The sequence below is a fragment of the Dromiciops gliroides genome, chromosome 3, assembly GCF_019393635.1.
Source record: "Dromiciops gliroides isolate mDroGli1 chromosome 3, mDroGli1.pri, whole genome shotgun sequence".
NCBI classification, from domain to species: Eukaryota; Metazoa; Chordata; class Mammalia; order Microbiotheria; family Microbiotheriidae; genus Dromiciops; species Dromiciops gliroides.
Window position 1 is genome coordinate 359,431,545 of NC_057863.1, and position 25,805 is coordinate 359,457,349.

General features: G+C 43.9%; 1 protein-coding gene across 1 annotated transcript in view; it reads left to right on the top strand.

Moving 5' to 3' along the window:
• Positions 1 to 2,825: 2,825 nt before the first annotated feature.
• TMPRSS13 (transmembrane serine protease 13) overlaps positions 2,826 to 25,805 on the top strand; it is a 46,066-nt gene continuing 23,086 nt past the window's right edge. The window contains 3 exon segments of the mRNA XM_043993554.1: positions 2,826 to 2,846; positions 23,132 to 23,327; positions 24,491 to 24,595. Of these exon segments, the coding sequence (XP_043849489.1) occupies positions 2,826 to 2,846; positions 23,132 to 23,327; positions 24,491 to 24,595 (322 nt within the window).

Genomic DNA, 25,805 nt, shown 5'->3' on the forward strand with positions numbered 1-25,805 from the left:
AGGGAAGCTCCCTCCCCCATAGTCAAGAGGTGGAAAAAGTTAGGTTCCTTAAGAAGTCACTGGGCATGAACCTCTGTATTCTGTCTCTCAAGGAGAGTCCCTGAAGCTTATTTAGAAATAGTCTTACAGAGGTGTGTGTGTGTGTGTGTGTGTGTGTGGTGTGATTGTCATCTTAGATCCTCAGAGGTCCCAATTTCTCCTTTTTATAGAAGAGGAAACTCAGGCCTTTCTCCTTCAGAGAAGTTAAGTGACTTGCCCAAGGTCAGAGGCAAGATTTGAGCCGACTAGACTACAAACTCAGTGCTCTTGTCCCTCTTCCACACTGCTGCGATCAAAGGAGGCTAGGAATAGGGCTCCACAGGAGCTTACAAGGAGACGGCTTTTTTTAAGTGCAGATGGGTATGTGTGATTCCTCTAGAGAGCAGTGGGACATTTGTTCATTAGCTTTTTGGGGAACTTGTCCTCCCCACCTCCCTTTCCCCAGGGTGAATAGAGGTATTGGGTAGCCATGGTCCCAGCTTCTGGAAGCTCCAAGTCCTGGAATCAAAGAGATTTGCTTAACCTGTTTCAAGGAAGTTGTATCTGCTCCTCCCTCCTTCTCCTTCATTTTCCCCATTGATTCATGTGTGGAAGTGATGTCTCCAAGACAGCCAGAGTGGCCATTCTTCTGAGTGAGGGTTAGATTACCCAGGAGAACACCAAGAACAAGGAAGAGGAGGAGGAAGAAAGGGACCGGCAAGGTGCTTCCATCTTAGCTCTGCTGTTCAGTACTTGACCATCTCATGGGTCACACCTATAAATAGCTTGGTAAGATGACCAGGCCATGAATAGGAATATAAATTCTATTCTCTTCACAGTGATTATTCCTGATGGAAACAGGATATGGCACTTGGAAATAATCCCAAATTCTAAACTCCTATATTTAGTTGGACCCCCTAGATGCTATGTTGTCCACTTCCCCACCCAGATATCATAGAATATAAACACCCAAAGCAACCCTGGGATCATACAGTTCAGTTCACCCACCCCCTTGCCCTGCTATAATTCTATTGATAAGGAAATAAACATATAGGGACTGGAATAGACAAGATAAGGAAACATATAGGGACTAGGAGCCAGGTGTCTCTTAGTTTTCAGATTCTTCCATACCATACTGTCTTTCAAACCACTCCATACAGATGAGAATTGCTGAATTTCTAAGCTGTGATTTTGTTGGTGTTGTTCAATCATTTTCAGTCATGTTTTCTGGACTCTTCATGACCTCATATGGGTTTTCTCGGCAAAGATATCAGAGTGGTTTGCCATTTCCTTCTCTAGCTCATTTTACAGATGAGGAAACTGAGGCAAACAGGGTTAAGTGACTTGCCTAGAGTCACAGAGCTAGTAAGTACCTGAGGCCAGATTTGAATTCAGAAGATGAGTCTTCCTGACTCCAGGCCAGGTACTCCATCTACTGTGCCACCTAGCTGCCCTGCACTACCTGGTTATAATTAGCATGGGGCAAAAAGAATTTTGCCCTTGGCTGCTGACATTGAGATGATGGTTATATTTCCTGTCTGGGGCCATTCTCTCTCCCTGCTATGACCACTGCCTATGCACCTTACTTCTCTGAAACTGATTGAACATGCCATCCATGGGCCTGGTACTGCCTCTGTGGCCCTATCACTATGGTCCTCCTTTACTAAGAGCCTGCCTTTTCCTCAAATTCTAACAGGGGTGAGGGGCAGATTTTCTGGGGGACAGGGATATCCTTTGTCCTTTCTTACTTCACCCAATTGGATGGTCCCTTGTACCATTAATACCCCTTCATACCCTTGACTCTGTCCTAGGTGATTAAAAACAATGAGTTCTGCTGAATTTCTTCAGAGGATGCATTTTATTGTTGAATCTTTCAACCTCATTAGGAAAGTTCTTGGAAATTCAACTATACCTTTCTTATTGAAATTTTGTATAACTCCCTCTTTGGTTTGTTTTGAGATGGAGAGTTATTCACTGGCTGCATCATATTAAAAAGAATTCATAATTTTATAGTGCCTTTTAAAAGGCGTACAAAGGACTTTCCCCACAACTAGTATGAAAGGCAAGTACTGAAAACTTATTCACAACCACCCTTTTCACCCATTTCCCCCTTCATTTTATGGATGAGGAAATTGCGGCTGAGAAAGGTTAAGTTACTTGCTTGTGGTCACAGCTAGTATGAATCCAAAGTAAGATTTGAACTCTGTTCTCCTAACTCTAGGTTCTCCCCTTATTCCAAGGCTCTATCTCTCATACTACTCTGCCTCTATTTCTTTGGATTCTGAGACTCGAGATGGAACACAAGCAGTGACGTAGGTTTTAGCCTCTCCTGGTCTGGATCTCTTATGGTGTCTCCTATGTGGACTAGGTGATATTGGAGAGGCTTTGGTGGGGAATGAATCTTTTTTAGGTACCAAGGGGAATAACACTATCTACATCTCTCTAATAAGGGTCATTGCTCTTTCTCCTTAAGTACCAGGCCCACACCCCCACACAAAGCTTTACCCACGGGTGCCAGTAGGGTGACAGTTTCAGGCAAAGTCCCTAGTATTCGCTGAGTAACTGGGGATCCAGCTGGAGGAGGGGTGGAGGGACAGGTCCAGCTAGTTCTGCCTTGTTGTTTATACATCACATTACCTCACACATCCCAACCACCTTGCTCCCCCGCCCCACTCCTGACGGGGGCCAGCCCTATAGGCTTTTGAGCCAGCCCCCTTTTTTCCCTCCTGTCCCTGGGACACCAGAGTCCAGTACAACATGGATCTGTCCATCAGCTGAGTTGGGGAAGTTTCATCCCACCAGAAATCATGGAAGGGGACAACCACTCGGTAAGCTAGCTCTGGGAAGCCCTGTTCAGCTAGTCCCTCCCAGGAGGTGGTTAGGATCCAGGGAGGGTTTGGAAGGAAGGCTTAGGAGAAGGAGATTCATGTGGTTTCATCATTTGCCTCAGATTTGTTTTTTCCTTTCTTTCTTTCTTTCCTTCTTTCTTTTCTTCCTTCCTTCTTTCTTTTTCTTTCTTTCTTTCTCTTTCTTTCTTTCTTTCTTTCTTTCTTTCTTTCTTTCTCTTTCTTTCTTTCTTTCTTTCTTTCTTTCTTTCTTTCTTTCTTTCTTTCTTTCTTTCTTTCTTTCTTTCTTTCTCCATTCCTTTGTCCCTCCCTCTCTTCGTTCCTTACTTCTTTTCTTTCTCCATTCCTTTTCCCTCCCTCCCTCCTTCCCTTCTTTCTTTCTTTCTCCATTCCTTTGTCCCTCCCTCTCTTCCTTCCTTCCTTCTTTTCTTTTTCCCTTTCTTTCTCCATTCCTTTTCCCTCCCTCCATTTTTCCCTGCCTCCCTTCCTTCCTTCCTTTCTCTTTCCCCCTTAAATTTTAAATGCAACTTTTTACATTTAATGGCTACTTTGAATCAGAGATCTCCATCTCTTTTTGCTCAGTAAGGAGGTGAGGGGGGAGAGAAGCTAATGGAGACTTGGGGTCTGGTCAGTGGGAGTAGCCAAGCTGGGGTTGGTCAAGATTCCTGTATTTTCTGGAAGTGCTACAGATGGTACTTTGCACCCTGTGGGTACTCAGTCATTTCCAATTACTATTAAATCTGTCTTGATCATAACCTTTCTGGGGTTTAGAGATTCATGGAAGGAGAAAGGACCTCTAGTGATGATGTTATTCATTTCTGCTTCTAGACATTTAAATCATTTCGGATAGATGTGAATTTTTCATAACTTTTATCATTTTAAAGGAGGTTTCACAGTCTTCCTTGGCCACCCATTCTTTCACTTAATAATCTTTGCTATTATAATATTGGAAATTTCTTATTTTGTTGTTGTTTAGTAGTTTTCATCATGTCCAACTCTTTATGACCCCATTTGGGGTTTTCTGGGCAAAGATACAGGAGTGGTTTGCTGTTTCCTTCTTTAGCTCATTTTACAGATGAAGAAACTGAGACAAACAGGGTTAAGTGACTTGCCCAGGATCACACAGCTAATAAGTGTCTGAGGCTGGATTTGACCTCAGAAAGATGAGCTTCCTAATTCCAGGCCCAGTGTTCTATTCACTTCCCCACTTAGCTGCCCCATTCTTTCTTATACCTACCTAACCATAACCCCGCCTGATAAGCTTCTCTCCTTTGCTCTGCCCTTGGTCACCCTCTCCTCTATGTAAGAACTTCTCATAGACTTCAGAGGATCTTATATTTTGAGGTGGACAGAACCTCAGAAGTCATCTAGTATGAATACTTATTTTACAAATGAGGAAACTGAGGTCCAAGGAGGTTAAATGATTTGCGCAAGGTCTCACAGTCACTAATCAGAATTTGAACCCGAGTCCTCTGCCTTCAGTGCTCTTTCCACCATACTGCTCTGCCCTAGATACTTGAGATAGTTTTTCACACTTCAAAAATATCTGTGATATCTTTGTGATTACTCTCTTTACAACGCTCTCTGGGCTTTAGGAGATGATCTTTGAGAATTGTAGGGGGGAAAAAAATCCAACTACTTTACCACCCATGAATTGGTGACAAGTCTTGCTGGATTTAGCTAGGTAGTAAGCATTTATTAAGTGCCTGCTGTATACCAAGTACTTTACAAACTATGTCATTTGATCTTTATAACAACCTTGTGAAGTATTATCCCCATTTTACAGGGGAGGAAACTGAAGGGCATACAGAAGTTAAGTGGCATGCCCATGGTCACACAGCTATAAATGTCTGAGGCTGGATTTGAACTCAGGTCTTCTTCACTCCATGTTTAACACTCTGGTGTTTGCACCACCTAGCAGAACAAGTACTCCATTGGGCCTGGTCTCTTAGGATTGGTAGGCTCTGCCAGAGTCTTTGAGAGCTCTGGATCACCTCATTTCTAAAATGAGGCAGTTGAGAAGATAGAGGAGAATCCAAAGGCCTTTGATAAATTATGCCTCAGACTTTTCTTCTCCAGGTGAAATGATCCCAGTTCCTTGAATCTTTTCTTTGAGGTATGTTTCCCATCCTGCTTTCCCATCCCTATAACCCTTCCTGGTTGGTGAGGGGTCCTAACATTTCTTTTATATTTCTTTACTTTTATAGCAGGGCCCAGAAGCCCAACCAATACTGATTTTAAAGGGAAGGTGTATTCCATGCTTTGCTTCTCCTTATACATGTGGAGTGTGCTAGTGTCAGCTCAGATCAGCCTGAGAAAGTCCATTGTTAAATGTTCAGTATGAACATTTAGACCTCAGAAATGGTCAATCTCTATAAATCAAGCCTTGATTTATTGTTTTGTTGATTGTCTAGAGTTAAGAAAGTGTGAATAATAGATTACACTTTAAAGGGTGTGTTCATACACTCCCTTCCTCTCCTGAGTGTTAAACATTTACCAGAGTACCCCTATGTTGTTCTATAAACCTTGCTTGAGCTTAACAGGAGTACAGTCAAAAGCTCAGAGAATAAAGTCATCATAAGACGAGAGGCCTGGTGATGGTAGGTTAATAGTAATAACTTAAAGGCACTTATGTAGCATTTTAAGTTTAGTAAAGTGCTTTACATCCATTATCTCATCTGAGCCTCATAGAGGTACAAAGCTAATTTGGAGTTGGCTCCCAGATTGTTATTTTTTTTTTTTTTGGTGAGGCAATTGGGGTTTAGTGACTTGCCCAGGGTCACACAGCTAGTAAGTGTCAAGTGTCTGAGGCTGGATTTGAACTCAGGTCCTCCTGAATCCAGGGGCCAATGCTCTATCACTGTGCCACCTAGCTGCCCCGCCCCCCCCCCCCCCGATCATTTTTTAAAACTATATTTGTCACTCTTCTATCCTTTCCTTTAGTCTCTCTGGCCGCATTTCCCCCTCCCAACTCTGGGTAGGTATCTATACTTTTGTCCATTATGGATTGTGTTTTGTTTGCTCCTGTCCACTCCTCCAATTTGCTAAGTCATCTTGGAGTCCCATACTTTCAGTGCTCATTCATTTGGATGAGAGGAACTTGACAATCATAAAGGGCATAATAGATGCCCAAAGGGTGAGGAAGGGGCAGGTCTGGGGTGTGGGAGAGCTGGAATTGGAGGCTTCATGACACATGGTTGCTCGGTGAGGGTGACTTTGGGTCAACATTTGCTAAGGACACTTATTTCCAACATGAGAGAGCTGAGAGTGGGATTATTCTTGTTAGTAGAAGAATGATGACTAATGAACAATTAATTCCTAGGTGCCCCATGGGGTGGCAGGTGCCATATAGGCCCCTGCATAGTAGACTTTCATTGCTGCGGTGAGCGACTTTAAATCACCATTCCCTCCTCTGTGGTCTCTGAGATCATACCTTTGTTTGTCGGGGCACGTCCCCACTGGGTAGTGTTTCAGGGCGTTTGGAGGCAGGACTCTTTAAAACCTTTGAAAGGTACGGTCTGGAGGCTCATGAGGTTGGGGTCAGGGCAGAGCAGAGGTGACTAGTCTTCTCTGAGCTTTACATGCTCTGTTGTGTCCTACAAGAAACACAAAGATAGCCTTAGACATTCATTCTAGTAGGATGGGAGCTGGTCTCTTAAAAGCTTGCTAGCTTAGTGATGGCCATTCAATACATTTTTCTCTGGAGTCTCCTGGGATAATATGGAAGAGGAGATGAGATACTACCTTCCCTTCTGTATCCAAGGAAGGAAAATGGGGCCTTTCAAAGGTAATCAATTTAGGGACCTTAGTTCTGTCCCCTTATTTTACAGATGAGGAAGCTGAGACGAGAGGGGTTAAGTCACCTGCTCAAGGCCACACAGATAGTGAGTAATAGAATCAGAACTTGAATACAGCTCTTCTGACTTCAAAGCCAGTGCCCTTTCCACTGTACAGTAGAAACTTATACAGTAGATTTTCTTTTAATGGTCTGTGTGTCATCTAACCTAACCTTTTCATTTTACTGTTGAGGCAACTGAGGTCTAAAGAGGCCTTAAGTAGCCTGTCAAAGGTCAGGCAGGTAGTAAGGGAAAAAATGTAAACTATTCAGCAAATTGAATTTTTGCAAGTAAAATATAACATGTAAATATAATATAACATGTAAAATATAGATGAAGTTAACTTGATATTCAAACTAACTGGGTCAAACCATTTTCTTAAGCAAATAATTTCTTCATGAAGTAAGTATTTTGATTCCTTTATGTACTGATAGTCAATAGACATTTATTAAGCACCTATTTTGGGCCAGGCCCATCCTAAATGTTAAAAATACAAATATGAAAAAAAAGACAGTCCCTGCCTTCAAGGAGCTTACAATCTAATGAGTAAAGATAATACGTGGGGGCAGCTAGGTGGCGCAGTGGATAGAGCACCGGCCCTGGATTCAGGAGTACCTGAGTTCAAATCCGACCTCAGACATTTAACACTTACTAGCTGTGTGAGCCTGGGCAAGTCATTTAACCCCAATTGCCTCACTAAAAAAAAAAAAAAAAAAAAAAAAAGACAATACGTAAAAGGAAACCGAAAGGGGGGAGGGGAAGGAATCTTATGGTAGAGGCATCCAAGAAGTCTTCATGTAGTGCAGCCTGGTGAGAAATTGTTTGTCCTGAGCCCCCTGGTGTTGTTGTGGTTCATGGCTTCATCCTCCAGACAAAGGGGCAGAAGGTAGTGAGGACCAAAGCTGATTTGGTCTTGCAGGATGATGCGGTTTCCTAATGATGAGGTCCCCAGGGCATGGTGGAGAAGTGGATCAGAAGAGTCCCAAAGTAGTACAGCCAGGTGGGTAGGAAATGATTGATGGCTTGGGTTCTGTCTCCCTCACTTTAGGTTATAATCTGCTTACACTTCCTCATCCTGTATCATCCTTCATGCTTCTCCACATTCTTCCATAAGTCTACTTTGTGAGATACATCCAAGGGGTTGGTGGCCTTCCTCTGTTTCTTCCAAAATCAGGGGGGGGGGCAGTGCAAGAGTGGGGATGTCTACCTGCTCTTTCCTACTCCTCTTCATGGTTGGCTGGCCTCCATTTCCCAGTATATGTGACCTTGGTGATGAATTTGATGTCTTTTCTCATGGCCAGCTAACACAGCATCCTTAGACTTGCCATTCATTTTTCCACTGCTTTTTGGGCCTTCTTCAAGTTTAACTCTTTTTTTTTTGTTTTTGGTGAGGCAATTGAGGTTAAGTGATTTGCCCAGGGTCACACAGCTAGTAAGTGTTAAGTGTCTGAAGCCAAATTTGAACTCAGGTCCTTCTGAATCCAGGTCCAGTGCTCTATCCACTGTGCCACCTAGCTGCCCTCAAGTTTAACTCCTTTTTAAAGAATAACCACCCCTGAATTCATTTGTTTTCAAAAATTAGATTTTCTTATATCAAGCTTTCTTAAAACATCACCCTAATAACACTGAGGCTATAGGCCTGTGGGAATGGCTGGAGACACTCTCCCAAGAGCAGGCCTGGCACAATACCAAGATGTCAGACCAGCAAATAGAAAATCATTGGTCTAAGCCTGTTTCTATGACTCCTACTTTCCACCTCCCCTAGAGTAATCGTTAATGTTTATATAGTGTTTCAAGGTTTGCAAAGAGCTTTACATATATAATCTCAGTTGATCCTCAAGTCAACCTGGTGAGGTAGAAATCTAGACTTGGTATCAGTAAAAAGACTTCCTATAAATGATAGCTTTTGGAGCTATCCAAAATGGATTTTCTTGGGAGGAAGTGGGTTCTCTGTTTCACAGTGGAGACTTTTTTGGAGGTAGAGGTTATATTAGATAACTCTTGAAGATCCTTATGACTCTAAAATTCTGTGATTTTAAGTGAGTATTATTTTTACTCCCACTTTACTAATGAGGAGACTGAGGTTCAGAGAGGCTAAATGGTATGACAAATATTACGTAGCTAGTACATGTATCAGAAATAATTCAGATAGACAGATGCTGGAAGCTATCTCTACATGTAGCTGGAAATATAATAAAATACTTTTATTTTAAAAAAATAATTCAGACCTAGGGCTTTCTGACTCCCCATCTACTGGTCTATTAGATGTTCTGTGCTACCTCTCCTACAAAGCATACAAAATATAAGTTCTTCCCAAGCCATTGGCGACTTACTTGGGAGAGCTAGACCTTAGGTAAGCCTGGTGGCAGATCCTTGGGTCTGATGCTGTCAAGTATCTCTCTTAGGTTTCAGGCTCCCCTTCTCCCCAATGAGTTCATCCTTTTGTACTGAACAGCCAATATCGAGTATGTGTGTGTGTGTGTGTGTGTGTGTGTGTGTGTAGGTGTAGGTGTATGGCTCCTAGGATAATGTCTAGAGATTCTGATTTGTGTAACAATTAAATGGCTTGTTGTCTTGAAATGTAACTTCCTCTTTGTACTGCAATATTGGGGGTGGAGGTGACAATCCAAGGCATGCAGGAAGGTGTTTAGGGTGTGTGGGGGGGGAGGACAAGCACCAGGCTCAGAGAATAGGGACAGCCTACCTCCCTCCGGCTTAAAGGCTCTAAACCTGTTCTCCTTAGCCTTATGGGTGATAGTGACAGCACTAGGGGCATCCTCAACTCCAGTCTGGAAGTGGGGGACTAGAAGGGATGGAAGCAAGAGGATTGACATTTTCATCCCCAGTAGCATCTACACCGGCCCCGGGTCTGCGGGGGATCAGGCACCGTGCACTTCCTGAAGGGTAGGAGAAGAGCGGGCGCTCTTTCCAGTGCCAGGAAAGCACGGATGGAGATGTTCCTTGCCTGGGCTAGAAGGAGTCAGTTGTCTGTGAGTCGGTTGTCTTGGGGGGTTTGTGTGTTTCTGGTAGTGAGTGCCTAACAAGAGAGAATTCAATCCCATCCACTCCAAAGCAGGACCACCCAGTCCTATCCAATGCAAACCTGATCTCATTTTGCTAATCTTTCCACAGTCAAAAGGGCTCCCTCCAGTCACTATGGGGAATGCCAGGCCTTTCTGAAGCCATTAGGGCTTCCAGGAGAGGAGAACATTCCCTCCCCACCCCCTCCAGGACCCATCCCTGATTGAAGAGAGGTTAGGGTGGAAGGCCCTGTTGTTCCTTATGTCCTTTTATCTCTTTAAGGACTCTCTGGGAGACACTTGCCTAAGTAAGGGTCTAGGAACCTGGCCTCTATGTGTTTTACCTGGACAGATGTTCACATTTCTATGTGGGAGTGCCGGGGAAAAGAGGGACAGTACCCAGTGAATTGGCCACATACAGCTGCCCTGCCTTGTGGCAGTCTCTCTATTGAAGCAGACACCAAATCCCATAAGGTGCACTGGCATCTCCAGCCCTGGCATCCATCCTGAGGTTTCTAGACCTTCAGACCACCAGTCCCCCATAGGTGTCTCACCATGAGATGGTATGGCTGGCTGACTATCAGAAAAACTGCAATGTGTTATAACATTGTACCCCCACCCTCGCAGGGAAATTCCCCTTTTCTCTCTGTGCCACTGTTTTCCCTTTTAACTTGCCTTCAAGGGCAGCTGGGTGGCGCAGTGGATAGAACACTGGCCCTGGAATCAGGAGGACCTGAGTTCAAATCCAGCCTCAGACACTTAACACTTACTAGCTGTGTAACCCTGGGCAAGTCACTTAACCCCAATTGCCTCACAAAAAACCAAAACAAAACAAAACTTGCCTCCATGCTAGCTAGGAGGAGTTTCACCAGAGCGAGGGCAGCTGCTATACTCAATGCTCTCAGAGCCCCAGGAGTGATACTTGTGGGCGTTGCTAACACTGTAGTTCATGAGCTCCTCCTTTCCATCCCTCCCAAGGTATTTCCCATGAGTATGTAGGCCCCTAATACTGCTTTAATCTTAACTAAAACATTTACTAAAAATGTAAAACAAACACATAATAATCATACAACATTCCACTCATAAACCTGAGTCACACTCTCCTACCAAAGCCCTTAGTCCCTGTAAGCAAGAATGGGTATATTTTTTTGGGGGGGTGTTGGGTCAGTGAGGGTTAAGTGACTTGCCCAGGGTCACACAGCTAGTAAGTGTCAATTGTCTGAGGCTGGATTTGACGTCAGGTCCTCCTGAATCCAGGGCCAGTGCTTTATCTTCTGCACCAGCTAGCTGCCCCCCAAGAATGGGTACGCATTTAAGGCACCAGGTGGTAAGGCATTCATGTGACCATGGTGATGCAGAATTCTGGAACTGAAGATTTTGATACTGCCATACAAGTTACCCAATGAGTATAGTTTCTGTGTTGAACCAAGTGTTTCTACTGTTAAACTGGGCTGATCCTTTCTGGACTGGGCTACCTAACACCTCTTTAGGCACAGTCTCTGCTGCATGATTACAACTGTTGGGCTGCTTCTCTGATGATCTATTCAGCTTCTTAGCTAGGCCTAGTCCTTGACAAGATGTGGTATTTATCACTTCCAGCCTCAGGCTTAGTTGATGCAGCAGATGAAGTAATGTTATATTCCTTTTGGAAAAATGGTGACCTTTATCCTGATATTGGCAAAAAACCTCTCCATGGCTCCTTTGGCAGGATTCTTCCCCATTTTGCAACAATAATCCTCATGTATTGCAGAGAAATCTCTTGTCTTCTCATTATTTTTGTCATCAGTTGTCGTTAGTAGGGAATAAAGTATCCTCTTTACTCCTCCTCAGCATCAAGTGGCAGATGATCCTTTTTAATCTTCCAGTTGCAGTTCCACAACTATCTCAGAACGGAGACAGCCAGGTCACTCAGTGGAAAGAGAGCTGGACCTGGAGTCAGGAAGACCTGAGTTCAAATTCAGCCTCAGACACTAGCTATGTGACCCCCGGCAAGGCATTTAACCTCTGTCTACCTTAATCCACTGGAGAAGGAAATAGCAAACCACTCCAGTATCTAGAAAACACCATGGATAGTGTTGGCATGCTTTACAAAGAGTTAGATATTACTCAACAATAACATTTCAGAACATACAGATAAAGAATATTATAGTAAAATAAATATTAGATAGGGAGTCAGAGGACCTGGGTTCTAATTCTACCTCAGATGCTTATTTCAGCTACTGCTTTTCTTCCAAACACTGAGGCAGACTAATGTCCCAGAGAAAATAAAGAAGGGTGACCCCCCCATCCCTTACATTTAATAATTTGTGTTTATCTTTCCCATTACCCTTCTTGTGAAGTGACTCAGGAGTGAAGTATTTCTCAATTCAAAGTTAACAGATCTGCAGGGAACCTCACTTATAATCTCAACTTTATTAGCCCCATGGTCGAACCAACTAGCTAATAAGACACAAATGCAGATACTGACTATGGAAACAGAGGGTCTTGGTTCAAATTTCCCCTCTGATACTACCTCTGTGATTTTTAAATTATATTGAAATACAATTATCAAAATATTTTTAAAAAAGAATTCACATAGCCCAGGCTAAGAACTCTTGTACTAGATGATTACTAAAATTCTTCCCTATGCTAAGATTGTTATTTGATGGATGTTTTAATTCCTGCCCCTCCCCATCTCTATGTGGGGACCACCAAAGTAGTCTGGGCTGGGGATGGAGGGTGTCAACTTAAGAGAGGAGTTGAATTTTAGTCCCATTCTTCTACTACTGCCCTCCCAGTCAGGGTAGGATTATAGAATTATGAGATAAAAGAAAACTTTGATATAATATAATATAGTCCCCTCAATTTTACAGGAAAGGAAACTGAGATGCTGACAGAGAATGTGATACCCATGTTTACACAAGTAGGAAATAGCAGAACCAGAATCCAAACCCAGCTACAAATCTGCTACATGGGTAATATCAAATCCAAATAGAAATGGATGTCCACGGGCCACATATTGACTTAGAAAATCATAAACTAATATTGTCTGTGTTGTATTGTATTATTATTTATATCGTAATTCCCAGTTACATTTTAATCTGGTTCAGGCTACACTAGGGAATGTCGTGGGACCTATTTGACACCTCTGCATGCCTCTCTCATGCCATAGCCTTATAGATTTCTTCCTTATGAGCAGAAAACATGAGGCAACCCCTTGTACATAGTGCAGAAAGAGTTACATAAGGCCCTTGCCTCTTATGTTTAGAGGCATAATGAAGAAATCAGTGGTATCAAGTCAGAAGACCTGGGTTCAAATTCTGGTTGTATGACTTTATCTGTGTGACCTTGAGCAAAGTCACTTTACCTCCCTAGGCCTCAAGTTCCTAAAATAATAATAAGCGTTTATATAGCAAAACACTTCATAAATATCTCATTTTATCCTTACAACAATCATGGAAGGTAGGTGCCATTATTATTGTATAGGGTTAAGTGACCTGCTCAGGGACACACAGCTAGTAAGTACTAAGTGAGGAGGTTCGACTAGATAGCCTCTGATGTTCCTTCCAGTTTCAGATCCAGGATCCCAGAAAGTCACAAAATAATTTTATTTCCCATTTATTAAGTGTCTACTGTGTGTACAACAATGTATCTATAAGATAACAATCCTGTCAGAGAAGTTATACAAGCATTGTTGTTGTTCAGCAGCTGATTTCAGTGGTGTCTGACTCTTTGTGACCCTATTTCGGTTTTGTCAGCAGAGATGCTGGAGTGGTCTGCCATTTCCTTCTCTAGCTCATTTTACAGATGAGTAAATGGACACAAACAGGGTGAAGTGACTTGCCCAGGGTCATACAGCTAGTAAAAGTCTAAAACAAGATTTGAACTCAAGAAGATGAGTCTTCCTGACTCCCGACCTGGCACTTTATCCACTGCGCCACCTAACTGCCCACAATCCAAGCATTAATATCTCCGTTTTAAGGGTCTAGCTGCCAGGTATACAATCATTGTGTCTCATAGCTAGGACTAGATCCCAGGTCCTCTGATTTTAACACCAGGGATTTTTCCACTTTAGCTCAGTTGCCTACTTAGGTAAGATAGGGAGCTTTATGGGACTTATAATCTAACAAGGAGTCAGGACACATGCACAGATAAGCATATCCACAAGCTAACAGTTATCAAGGCCCCAAATAAAGTATCTTGGGAGGTTCCAGGCAGAAAAGGTAATTAGGAATCTTGGACATTTATGGGAAATTCTGTTGGTGGCCTGGCCCCAGGACTATGAGAATAAAGGTTTCACCTCTCATGGGAAGGCACAAAGGGTGGCAAACCCTCTCTAGAGCAGGTGACTGTGCTAGAAATGCAAGTCCCCAGGAAATACAAAAAGGCTGGGGTCTATTTACTTCTTCCCTTGTAAAAGCTGAAAAGCCTCAGGTTAACGCAGAGGATAACAGGAAAATCACCTCTAAAAGGAAAATCTTCCCTGAAAGATGCACTAGGTTGAAAATTAAGGGGGTTAATGCTGGTTCAGCTACTAAATTATGGCCTGAGCAAATCATTTAATCTCTCTGTGCCTTCTTTTCATTTTTCTTTCTTTTCTTTTTTTTTTTTTTTGGTGGGGCAGTGAGGGTTAAGTGACTTGCCCAGGGTTACACAGATACTAAGTGTCAAGTGTCTGACATCAGACTTGAACTCAGGTCCTCCTGAATCCAGGGCTGGTGCTTTATCCACTGTGCCACCTAGCTACCCTGCCTTCATTTCTTTATGGGTAAAATGGGTATGATATTCCCCATTTATCTCATAGGGTTGGGAAGGATAAAATGCAATCATTTATTGTGAGTGCTTTGAAAAGCACCAGGCCCACTAGGCATGGAAGAGATTTCTTTGTCATCACTTAGAGCTTATTCTCTGCTCTTCTCTGGGGGGACATCAGGCAAGTCTGTTACCACAGTCTGCTAAGATACTGGTCTCTGGTCTCCTCAGCTCTAGAAGGGGTTGGATACCAGCAAGAGGAAGGCAGGGAGTTATAGGGGCCACTGCCTTGGGGGAAAAGGGCACAGAGTAATTACTTGGATGGGGAAGCTGTTTTAGGGAATGGAGGTGGAAATAGGGATGGTGGGTGGGTGGGCAGGGCCATGCAGGCTAGGGAAGGGAGGTCCTCTATATCCCCGAGGCCTGCAGGGGAACCAGATGACACACTCAAATTCTACCCATTCATTATTCTTTCCAGTACCTATCTATTCCTTCTCTCTCTATCTTCCTGAGGGAGCTCAGAGGAACCAAATCCCAGGTCTGAGATTTACTAGCGGTGTGATCAGGAGCAAGTCATTTAATCTCTCAGAACTTCAGTTGTTTCATCTGTAAAGTGGGGATCATAAACCTTGCATTACCTACCCACAAAGGTTTGCTGTGAGGAAAGCACTACAGAAAATGAATGGTTGTTGTTGTTATTAGTAGTAGTAGTATGAATTAGGATTAATAATGTTATCAGTAATACTAATTAGTATTATTAATAGTATTAATAAAACAACAGTTCAATTATTATTAATAATCATCACATGTTTTCATCTTTTTCTATGGAATTCACATAGAAATGGTCCTAGGGCAAGTCACTATCCTGTTATTAGCATTTTCTATTTAATGTTCAGAGGACAATTGTACCAGTGGCTAAAATAACTTTTTTGGGGTAATTTTAATTAAAGTTTTAGGTTATAAGTTTATCTTTTGTAGGCTCACTAAAATATCCAGAACATTAATAATTAATTAGTAGTAGTAGTAGTAGTAGTAGTAGTGGTAGTAGTAGTAGCAGTGGCAATAGCGGAAGCAGTAGAGATTTATAGGTTGAGTAGGAAGAAACCTGGCCCCAAATATGGATTATAGCTTGAGGACACTCTTGCCTTAGAGGCTTTTTAGCCTAATTGCTTCACATTAACAAAATGAGAGATGGAGAAGACATAGCTGCCACAAAGCTGGGAAGGATAGCAAACACATTGGATGACAGAGTCAACATCCCAAAGCATCTCAGCAGGCTGGAAAAATAGCCTTAATTCTGTCTCGTAAATTGTAAAATGTTAGGAAAGTGTGAGCGTAGGGTAGTGGAAAGAGCCATGGATTTGTAGTCAGAAACCTAGTTGTCATTTTGCAGCTGTGTGATCCTGGGCAAGGCACTTGAAGACTTTTTGCCTCATTTTCGTCTCTGTAAAATAAGGGGTGGCGTGTTGGTTGGATCTCTAAGGCATCTTCCAGCCCTAAACCCGAGGTTTCTATGATTGTCGTCAGCCTGGATCTCCAGGATGGCATTCTCTTGGCTCTTGTTCAGCTCAGGAAAGACTTATTTTAACAGTCCTGTTGGGCTCTCCTTAGGATCCATTAGAAGTACCTTCCCTCATCTAGACGCCGGAAGACACTGGCCTCATCCTCAAGTCCACTTCCCAGGCAAATTGTCCAACTTGTTGTTCCCCATACATAGCCTTCCCTCACCATGCCTTTGCTCTGGCTATCACCCATTTCTGGAAGGCTCTTCCTCCCTCTCCCTCCTCCACCTAGGGGTTGGGGACGGGGAGGATGAATCTGAACTTGTGATTTCATAAATGGAGGAATTTCCCAGTAAGGAAACTTCCTCTGCCAATGCAGATTGGCAACTGAACATCTGAGAGTTGCCTGGGATGTTCAATGATTTACTCAAGATCATATAACCAGTGTTTGTCAGAGGGAGAATTTGAACCCAGGTCTTCCTGATTCTTTTTATATTTACTTTGTATATATTTTGTATATGCATATAAAGAGGCAGCATGGTATAGTGGTTGAAAAATTAGCCTAGGACCACCTGGGTTCAGGCCCACTTCTGACACATACTACTTGGTTGCTCCTGGGCAAATCAACCTCTGCATCTTAGGCAATTCTCCAAGACTGGGAAATTTCATCATCTAGCATGTAGAGCTTTATTTGTGTACATGTTGATTCATCTTGTAGAACAGGGGTCCTTATCCTGGGGGGGGGTCCATAAACTTAAACATATTTTTATAACTATTTCAATATCATCATAATCCTACATGTTTTCATTTTATCCATTTAAAAACATTATTCACAGGAGTGGTCCATAGGCTTCGCCAGACTGCCAAAGGGGTCTTTGACAGAGAAAAAATAAGAAACTGTTTTCAGAATTTAAGCTCCTTGAGGGCAGGAACTGTTTTTTTTTTTTTAATTTTTGTATTCCTAGCATCTAACAAAGTAGACAGCGCAATTTTGTGGTCTACTCATTTTAGTCATGCCCGACCCCATTTGGAGTTTCCTTGTTAAAGACACTGAAGTGGTTTGCCATTTCTTTCTCCAGTTCATTTAACAAATGAGGAAACTGAGGCAAACAGGGTTAAGTGACTTGCCCAGGGCTGCATAGCTAGTAAGTATCTGAGGCCAAATTTGGACTCAGGAAGATGAGTCTTTTGACTCCAGGCCCCACTCTGCCTCTACCTAGTATAAAAATAGGTACTGAATAAATGGTTCTGAGTGAATAAAATCATTGAATGAAAGCACTTAGGGTCTCCAGAGATGGATCAGTATGAGGTGACTCTGGGGGCAGAGGAAGATGTCAGGGCTCTGACCATGATAATGGAACCTCACCAGTTTCTTCTAGATTCCAGTGGAATACAAACTCCCGAGGACAGGAGCTGCTGTTGCTTATTCCTTTGTTTTTCTGTCTTTATACTTCCAAGCACCCAGGGCAGTCCTTTGCATAGTATAAAAACAAATCTTTGTGGAACTGAAGAAGTTTGGTTTAGTTACTGCTGCTCTAGTTTAGGGCTCAAGAAGGATTTCCTTATTGGAAGGAATGCCAAATACCAGAATAAGTGAAGAGCAAGGCTGTGGAATCTCATTAAACAAACACTTATTATTATAAGTGTCCCCTGTGTGCAAAACGTCAGGCTTCCCAGGTAGGTCCTACAAACTAGATCACTCCATGTACTTTCTGGAACAGTTTGGTGGTGATTCCACCCTAAGATCCATGTCTGTACTGGAAAACCTGGATACCTCCCTTTCTGACTGAGGATTTCATAGAATGTTAGAGCCGGAAGAGCCCTGGGAGACAATCTGGTTCAATTAATTCATTTTACTTATGAGGAAACTGAGGCTCAGGAAGGTTGAGATTTGCCCGGAGTCGCACAACTGGTCAAAGGCAGAGCAAGGATTTGAACCCAGGTGTTCTGAATCCAAAGCCACTCCAGTACACCCCAGTGGCCTCTGAATTTTATTCTCCTTACCACTCTGTCCCCGTGAAGGAGGCATAGATCTCTCCTAGGAGACTCACTCAACATTTCGTTATCTGGGGGAGCTTTGCTTGAGTCCTTTTCCAAAGGGGGATTCTGCAAAGGGAGGTGGCTAATGTCTGTGGTTTCTTCTGATAGTGCTTCCATCTCCCTTCTCCCCCAGCCCCCAACAGCTTTGCCAACAAGGCTGCCCCCTCTTCTGTGTCCAGGAGTCCCTGAGCGTGGCTACCTTTGCCCAAAGCTGAGTCTTGGGAATTCCAGAGTTGGGGTAGAGTAGGACCCTTGTCCCTTGTCCTGAATTCTAAAATGGCCTCTTCTGTCCAGTCCTTATTCTCTCCTCTTCCCTTCCCTTCCCTCCTCCATGTACATACTCCATTCCTAGGACAGAACCTAATTCCTAGCATACTGCCTTCACTCTCTAGGCCTGTGAACACTTCACAGTGAGTGACAGGAAACTAAGGTTCATCTACTTAATTATTTATTTTTTAGCCTCCAAGTTCTGTGGGTAACTGTCCATACACTATTAAGGCCAGGGCCGACCTGCAGCATGGCCTTCTTTCCTACCATCTTCCATCTTCCTTTTTTTTTTAGTGAGGCAATTGGGGTTAAGTGACTTGCCCAGGGTCACACAGCTAGTAAGTATTAAGTGTCTGAGACTGGATTTGAATTCAGGTACTCCTGACTCCAGGGCTGGTGCTCTATCCACTGCACCACCTAGCTGCCCCCATCTTCCTTTTTAGGGAAAATGGGACTGAGTCTTGGTCACTCCGCCCCTTACATACCTCCCTTAACCCTGGGTCTGTCACCTCCACCTCCTGCTGGGGCTGAGGCAGTGGGTGGACAGATAGTTTAAACCTGTTTGTTTGCTAGAAGAAAATGACCCTGGAGGGAAAGATGACGTAGTTCTTCTGAGGACCTTCTCATCCCCTTCCTGTAGTTTCTCCAGTCTGACTTCTTGAGATGAAAGGAAGCCCAGGGTGACAGGAGGAACTATAAGGGAGCCCACCAGACAATCTCCATTCCCAGCCCAAAGGATCAGGGATATTGTTGCTCTCTCTACACCATTCCTCCCACCCACCGCACCCCAGCACTATACTAGATGCCTGGTTTATATTTTAGGGGACAGTTCAGAGAAGATTCTGTATGTTTCCTTTTATCCCCTACACCAGGGGAAGGCTCACACCTTGGGCACAGAGAGAAGAGGAGCCAGGACAGGCTGGGCAAATACCTATGGCGTTAGGCCACTGGGCCAGGGCTTCAGGGACTCTGGCAAAAGTGTTTCAAGGGTTAGTCACTCTCCCATGGCTAATGATTTATGTGACTGAGAAAACAGGAGGGTAAAAATGTATGGGGTAAGCACATTTTCTTCACCCATGTAAATCTTCAGAGGACTTCACTGTGAAGATTTCTGCAAAGCCAGTCCCTAGCTTATGAGAGCAGAACCAAAAAACCAGGGTGGGACAACTAAGACAATGTCATGAGTGCCAACGTCCAGGAGAGTTTGCTTCTTCTTGGATGTAGTTCAGAGGCTGGTTTGCACATTCCTCATACTTCACAATCCCTCCACAACCCATCCCCCCGCCCCATGGGGAAGGTGGGGCTTCAGAGAATTTGGTTGAGAGAGGTCCTTCTCCCAATGTAGCCTATTACTTATATCCCTATGGGAGTTAAGGATGAAGGCAAGTCAAGGAGAGGATTACAGAGCTGGATTGCGGATGCTAGACTCCTTCATGCTGCATGACTCTTCATCTCTCCCCACTCCCTGAGGTGAAAAAATCCCTACTAAACAAACTATCCCATCCTAGGTGGGTCAGTAATCATCATCAGCAGCAATATAAACATATCTCTGAGCACATTAAGGCAGACACTCATGAAAATGGAACAGTGGAATGGAACAAGCATTTATTAAGTACCTACTATGTGCCAGGCACTGTGTTAAGTGCTTTATGAACATCTAATTTGAGAAAAATCATTTGGGAAATCCACACCACTAGCAAACATTCAGTAATTAACTCCAGCAATATGCTGGCCAAGACACCTAGCCTCCTGATCCATTCTTAGCCAGTGGAATATGGCGCAAGACCCCAGAATTCTCCACTTCTGGGTCTGGAATGTGATCCTCAGAACGCTGCAATGAACAAATATCTACATCATTTACCTTCAATTCTCAGAGATGTGAATAATAAGATTTATTTTTTGGACCATTTCTCTGGTTCCATCTGTGCAGGCAACTTGCAATGAAAGTACTTCTACCGATGCTGATGGCACCTCCTCTGTAATTTAGAGTCTATGAGTGTTACCTAGGAACATCCGGTTAAGTGCTTTGTGCCAGGACAGAAAGCCAGTATGGGTCAGAAGTGTAACTTGACCCCAGGTTTTATCCACTCTGTCATCTTATTCTCTCAATAATAAGATAACAACAACAATAATGATAAGAAGAATAATGCTGGTGATGTTTCCCCACCCCAGAGGGATGCTAGTGTTGGATTGAGGCAAGGACATTAATAACTAGATAGACCATTTTTATTAATTGTTATCCCTAGTAATAAAGTTAAATAATTATAAGGGATGTCCTACTATACCTTTAAAATAAATGGAGACTTAGGTGACCTTTTCCCCCAACTCACATAGTGCAGCAAGTTAGATCTCACAGCCAACTTTCTTTATCCTTCCCAAACTAACGGCTTGGTACAGTGAGAGGAGGGTGAGGCTTGGAGATACAGCACCCAGGTTTGCATCCTGGCCCTGCTACTCCCGACCTGTGTGACCTTGGCTGCCTCTCCCTTAGCCTTCCCAGGGTTTTGAATCCTCCTCTGCTGTCAATGAGGAGTTGGACTAGATGGTTTCCTGAGGTCCCTTCCAACTATTAATGTTGCGCTCCCATGAGCCCACTCTTCCTGTTCCTACCTCTCCCGCCTGTGAACCCAAACAGTTTGGATCAGAAATTGTACAAGGGACAAAGAGACACACAGACTGGCTTGCTGGGTCTCTAGTTCCTACCCCTACAGAGACTGCTTGGGAGAGAGCAAGAGAAGACACCCTCTAGCTGCAGCAGGTGCCAGGCTCAAACAGAATCAGCAGTGAGAGGCATGCCCAGATACTGGAAAAATACCAGGCAGCTCTGTACGTATTGGCACCACCAGCTCTGGCGCTGCTCCAGGGTGGCAGCCAGAGCTTGGAAGGGAAAATTGGATGTTCTATAGGCCAAGTGATTAGCAGTGGGTTAGGAGGGGAGGCCGTGTCTTCCAAAACGCTCGCTGAGGACAACTGCAGGCCCCAAGATCCAGCTAGCTTTTTCACTTAAGGTACCTCAGATTACCCACTGGCCCTGGGTTTCCTGTTATTCTCAGGGCAGATCTGGTTTTAGTGGTGATGCCTGCTGGTAGCTGTGATAGGTGCCTAGCCCACTGTCTGTGTCCTGAGGCTGCTCTCAGGATTGGTGAGTCCCCAGCCTTGACCCGACCATCATTTCAGAGGGGGACCCTGTTATGCTCATTTCACTTCTTGTTTACCCCCTCCCTGTTTTCTCCAGCTCTTCAGCAGCAGGAGCCATGCCCCTCTCCTCCCTCATCCTGCCTCACCTCCCCATACCAATTCTTTCTTTTTGCATCGTCTCCACCCTTTAGAATGTGAACTTTAGGCTTCATTTGTCTGTATTTGTGTCATCAGTGCTTAGTATAGTGCTTGGCACATAGGAAATAATAAATGGAAGGAAGGAAGAAAAGGAGGGAGGGAGAGAGGGAAGGAAAAAGGGAAAGAGGGAGGGAAGAAGGAAGAGAAGAGGGAAGGGAGGAAGGAGGGAAGGAAGGAAGCATTATTAAGCACCTACTATGTTCTACACACTGTGCTAAGTACTTTACAAATATTGTTTCATTTGATCCTCACACAACAACCCTGGGAAGTGGATGCTATCTATGCAGGTATATTTACATGTATATATGTATGTTTGTAATCTATCTGAGGTGTTTGCAATATTCAGGGAGGACTGGCACCTCTGGTGTGAGGGATGCTGAACCCTCTTTGGGGCTGTTTACCCACCTTTGGTATCCACCTTTCACCCAACTCTCACCTGTGGCTCCTAGAAGCTGTAGCATGTGCAGCAGCCACACTCTGGTTAACCATTTCTGCAGACAGGCTAAACCAAGTTGAGGGTAACCTGCAGGCCTCAAAACCTTTAGTGAGTTAGAGAGATGTTTACACCACGCATGTGAAGATTCTGCTGTGGAATGGGTGGATGAGAATAATTTATTCCAATGGCCATAAAGGTTCCTGAAGCAGGTGGGGTGGAGCACTTAGAGCTTGGTCAGACATTAAAGACAGACGTCATCAACTGCAACCCAGACCATTGTTGGTTGTCTTGACTTTTGTCCTGCCACTGGACTTCCATGACTCTGGAAGAGAGTGAGACTAATGATTTTGTACAACTCTGCCTCCCTTAAATCCAATTCAAGATATTACCTGTGATGTCATTGGCTATCTTTGAAAATGAAGGTAGGGGCAGCTAGGTGGCGCAGTGGATAAAAGCACCGGCCCTGGATTCAGGAGGACCTGAGTTCAAATCCAACCTCAGACACTTGACACTTACTAGCTGTGTGACCCTGGGCAAGCCACTTAACCCTCATTGCCCTGAAAAAAAAAAGAAAATGAAGGATAAACAATATCTATCATCTCTCTCTCTCTCATCTATCCATCTTTCTATCTATCCATCTATTGTCCCCTGCAGGATTTCTTTAAATTACAATGGGATAGCCTCTGCTTGGTGGTGAGGGCTAGTTTCCTTAATACCAAGACAATAGGCAACATTTAGCATCTGGTCACCTGGTCTAGGGTGCTTCAACTCCTCTGCACAGAAAGAACTCAAAAGGTGGATTCCTCCCAGGGCATGAGGAAAAATGCCACACTGTCCTTGGGAGTCATATTCCCCTTAGCAGATCCCTAGAAGTGATAATTTGGTGGAACATATGGCGATTTGAGGTAATTCTGTTTCATGATCTTTTGCTAGAATATATGCTCATCTCAGACCCTTGTTTATGAAGAAACTTTGGTAGAAACTACAGACTTTCTTCTTATAGTTTCTGTCTCTTAGTTTGGGAATATTTGGGAGGTATACACATGTGAAAGCTCAGGGGAATTGCCCAAAATGCCCAACCCATCTCCTCTCCTTTCAGAATGTCTTGCCTTCCCGGTCATCACCCACCTGGTCACCATCCACTGAGTCATCCCCGGCCAGAGCATCCCCGGCCAGAGCATCCCCTGCCAGAGCATCCCCAGTCAGATTGGTTAGATCATCTCCAGTGAGCTCTACTGTCAGATCAACTCCCACAAGGTCATCTCCAGCCGCACGGGCAGCCTCAGAAAGCAGAAGTAAGATGGGATATTGGGTTGAGGGAAACAAAAGTAGGCCCGAGAGCCATAGAGAAATAGTCGGCCTATCGAACCCACGTAAGAGGGGGGCGGTCCTGCTCCTGGTGCTGTTTGTTGGATCTGGGTGTGTTTGTATGTATTAAGAGAATAAGAAGAGCTGACGATGAAGATCTATCGATCAAGCATGGAGTATTTATTGAGATACTGAAGTCATTAAATAGGAGACCATAGTCACATATGAGATCACCTAGGCAATGCAAGGGGTAGGGAACACAGGCTACCAGTAAGACAGATTCGAACTTCGACTGCTATTGTTCTGTCTGATGTTCTGACTTCCTGGGTGTGAGGTAATCCATTAAAAATAGAAAATGAATGAAAAACCACAGCTCTTTACATTGGGTGATTCCATTCAACTAACTAGGGGTCCACCTGATACCACATACTGCTAGCTGTGGGTTGGAGTGATGGTAAGTAAGCTCCACCTGTGAGGGAGGCCTAAGATAAAAAATTTCCCTGTTTTGGAGGAGACTGACATGGGAGAAAAAAAATGGCTTGCCCAGACCACAGGGGTATGGGGGGAAGTTGTGGGGGAATAATTCCTCTACAGCAGGGGATTCTTTGTGGGGGGGTGGGGAGAGGAATCTGCGGATGGATTTCAAAGGGTCTGTGAACTTGGAAGGGAAAATATCACATCTTTATTTTTGATGACCTCTAAGTGAAATTTGGTGTTTCCCACAATTATTTAAATAAACTGAAGGGATTCATAGGTTTTAATGGATGGCCAATAAGGTTAAGAACCACCAATTTCCAGGGAAATCAGTCATTCTGAATGGATTACTTAGGATTGGTCCTGATAGCAATCAAATATTATTCATGCTTGCCTTGCGAGCCCATCCCAACTATCCCTAATACCCTAGACATGTGGCCTACCTGTCCCTGATCCAGATGGTCTCCCAACAGTGAGAATGAGCATCCTGGTACTTTGCATTAAATGGTTGTCATTTGGGGACACTCCAGTCGATCAATTAGTTGAGGAATCTTTTGTGGAGAGTCAAAGCCCTAACAGGGCCCAAATGGGCCAGCCTTGTTTCCTTCTCCTTCTTCCATGGCACCTGTATCCCTCCCGAGAGCCTCACCTTCCTCTGCTGCTGCCCCGCTCCTAGGTGTGTCTATGCCCAAGATCACCTGGCAGGGAAGCCAGAAGAGACTTACCTTCATTGGCTGTATCCTGCTGCTCATCATCCTGGTCGTCGCTCTCATCCTATTGTGTGAGTTCTGCTGCTGATGGGTGGGCTGGGCAAGCAAGGCAGAGCATGTCTGGATTAGAGCTAGCCCAAAGTGGAATGAAATGTCTTGGGAGGTAGAGAGCTCTCCATTAGAGGCCTTCAGATAAAGGCTAGATGGTCACCTCTGTGGTATGGTATAGAGGGATCATGTGGATCCTGGTGGGGTGACCTAGATGGCTTGAGATTCCTTCCTTCCTGTGATTCCTTGACGAGAAGTGGCCAGCGAACCACCCCCTCAACTCTTACCCTAACAGCGGGGCAGCTAGGTGGCGCAGTGGATAAAGCACCGGCCCTGGATTCAAGAGGACTTGAGTTCAAATCCGGCCTTAGACACTTGACACTTACTAGCTGTGTGACCCTGTGCAAGTCACTTAACCCCCATTGCCCCACAAAAAAAAATAGCTAGCATTTATGTAGTTCTTAATGGTTTGCAGAGCGACTTACAGACATTATCTTGATACAACCTGTGAGGTAGATACTTTTACTCTTTCATGCCCATTAGGAGGCAGCAAAGTGGTACAATGGGGAACTGGATTCTGAATCAGGAAGAATGGAGTTCAAATACTGCCTCAGACATTTATTAACTGTATAACCCTGTGCATGCCACTTATATCCTGTTTCTTTTGGTTTCCTCATCTGTAAAATGGAGCTAATAATGGGACCTTCCTCACAGGAGTATGAGACTCAGAGGAGGTATATATATATGAATATACATGCATATTATGAGGTTATATATATATGCACACATAGTGCTTTATAAACATGAAAGTGCTATATAAATTCTATTATTGTTCTATTGCTGTTATTATTATCTTACAAATGAGGAAACTGAGACTCAGAGGATTTAAGATATTTATCCAGGGTCACACAGCTAGGAAGTATCTGAGACCAGACTTTTGGGTGAGGAATTTGCAGGAGAAAGCTTCATGGAAGAAGAAAGATGAGGCAGACTTAGAAAGGCTATACTTTGGATAGGTAACAAGAAAGAGAAAAGGTATTCCAGGTGGGATGGACATTCCAGGTAGGCTGCACAGTTCCATCAAAGGTGAACGAAGTAAGAATAAGTGTAGGAACAAGTTTGGAAGTTGGGCAGGAGCCAGCTTTGCCTGATGGAGCAAAGGATGATACCTAATGTGCCGTGAAAAGGGAGAGGTGTAATTTAGGTAAATGAGGACAGATTACAGACTCATAC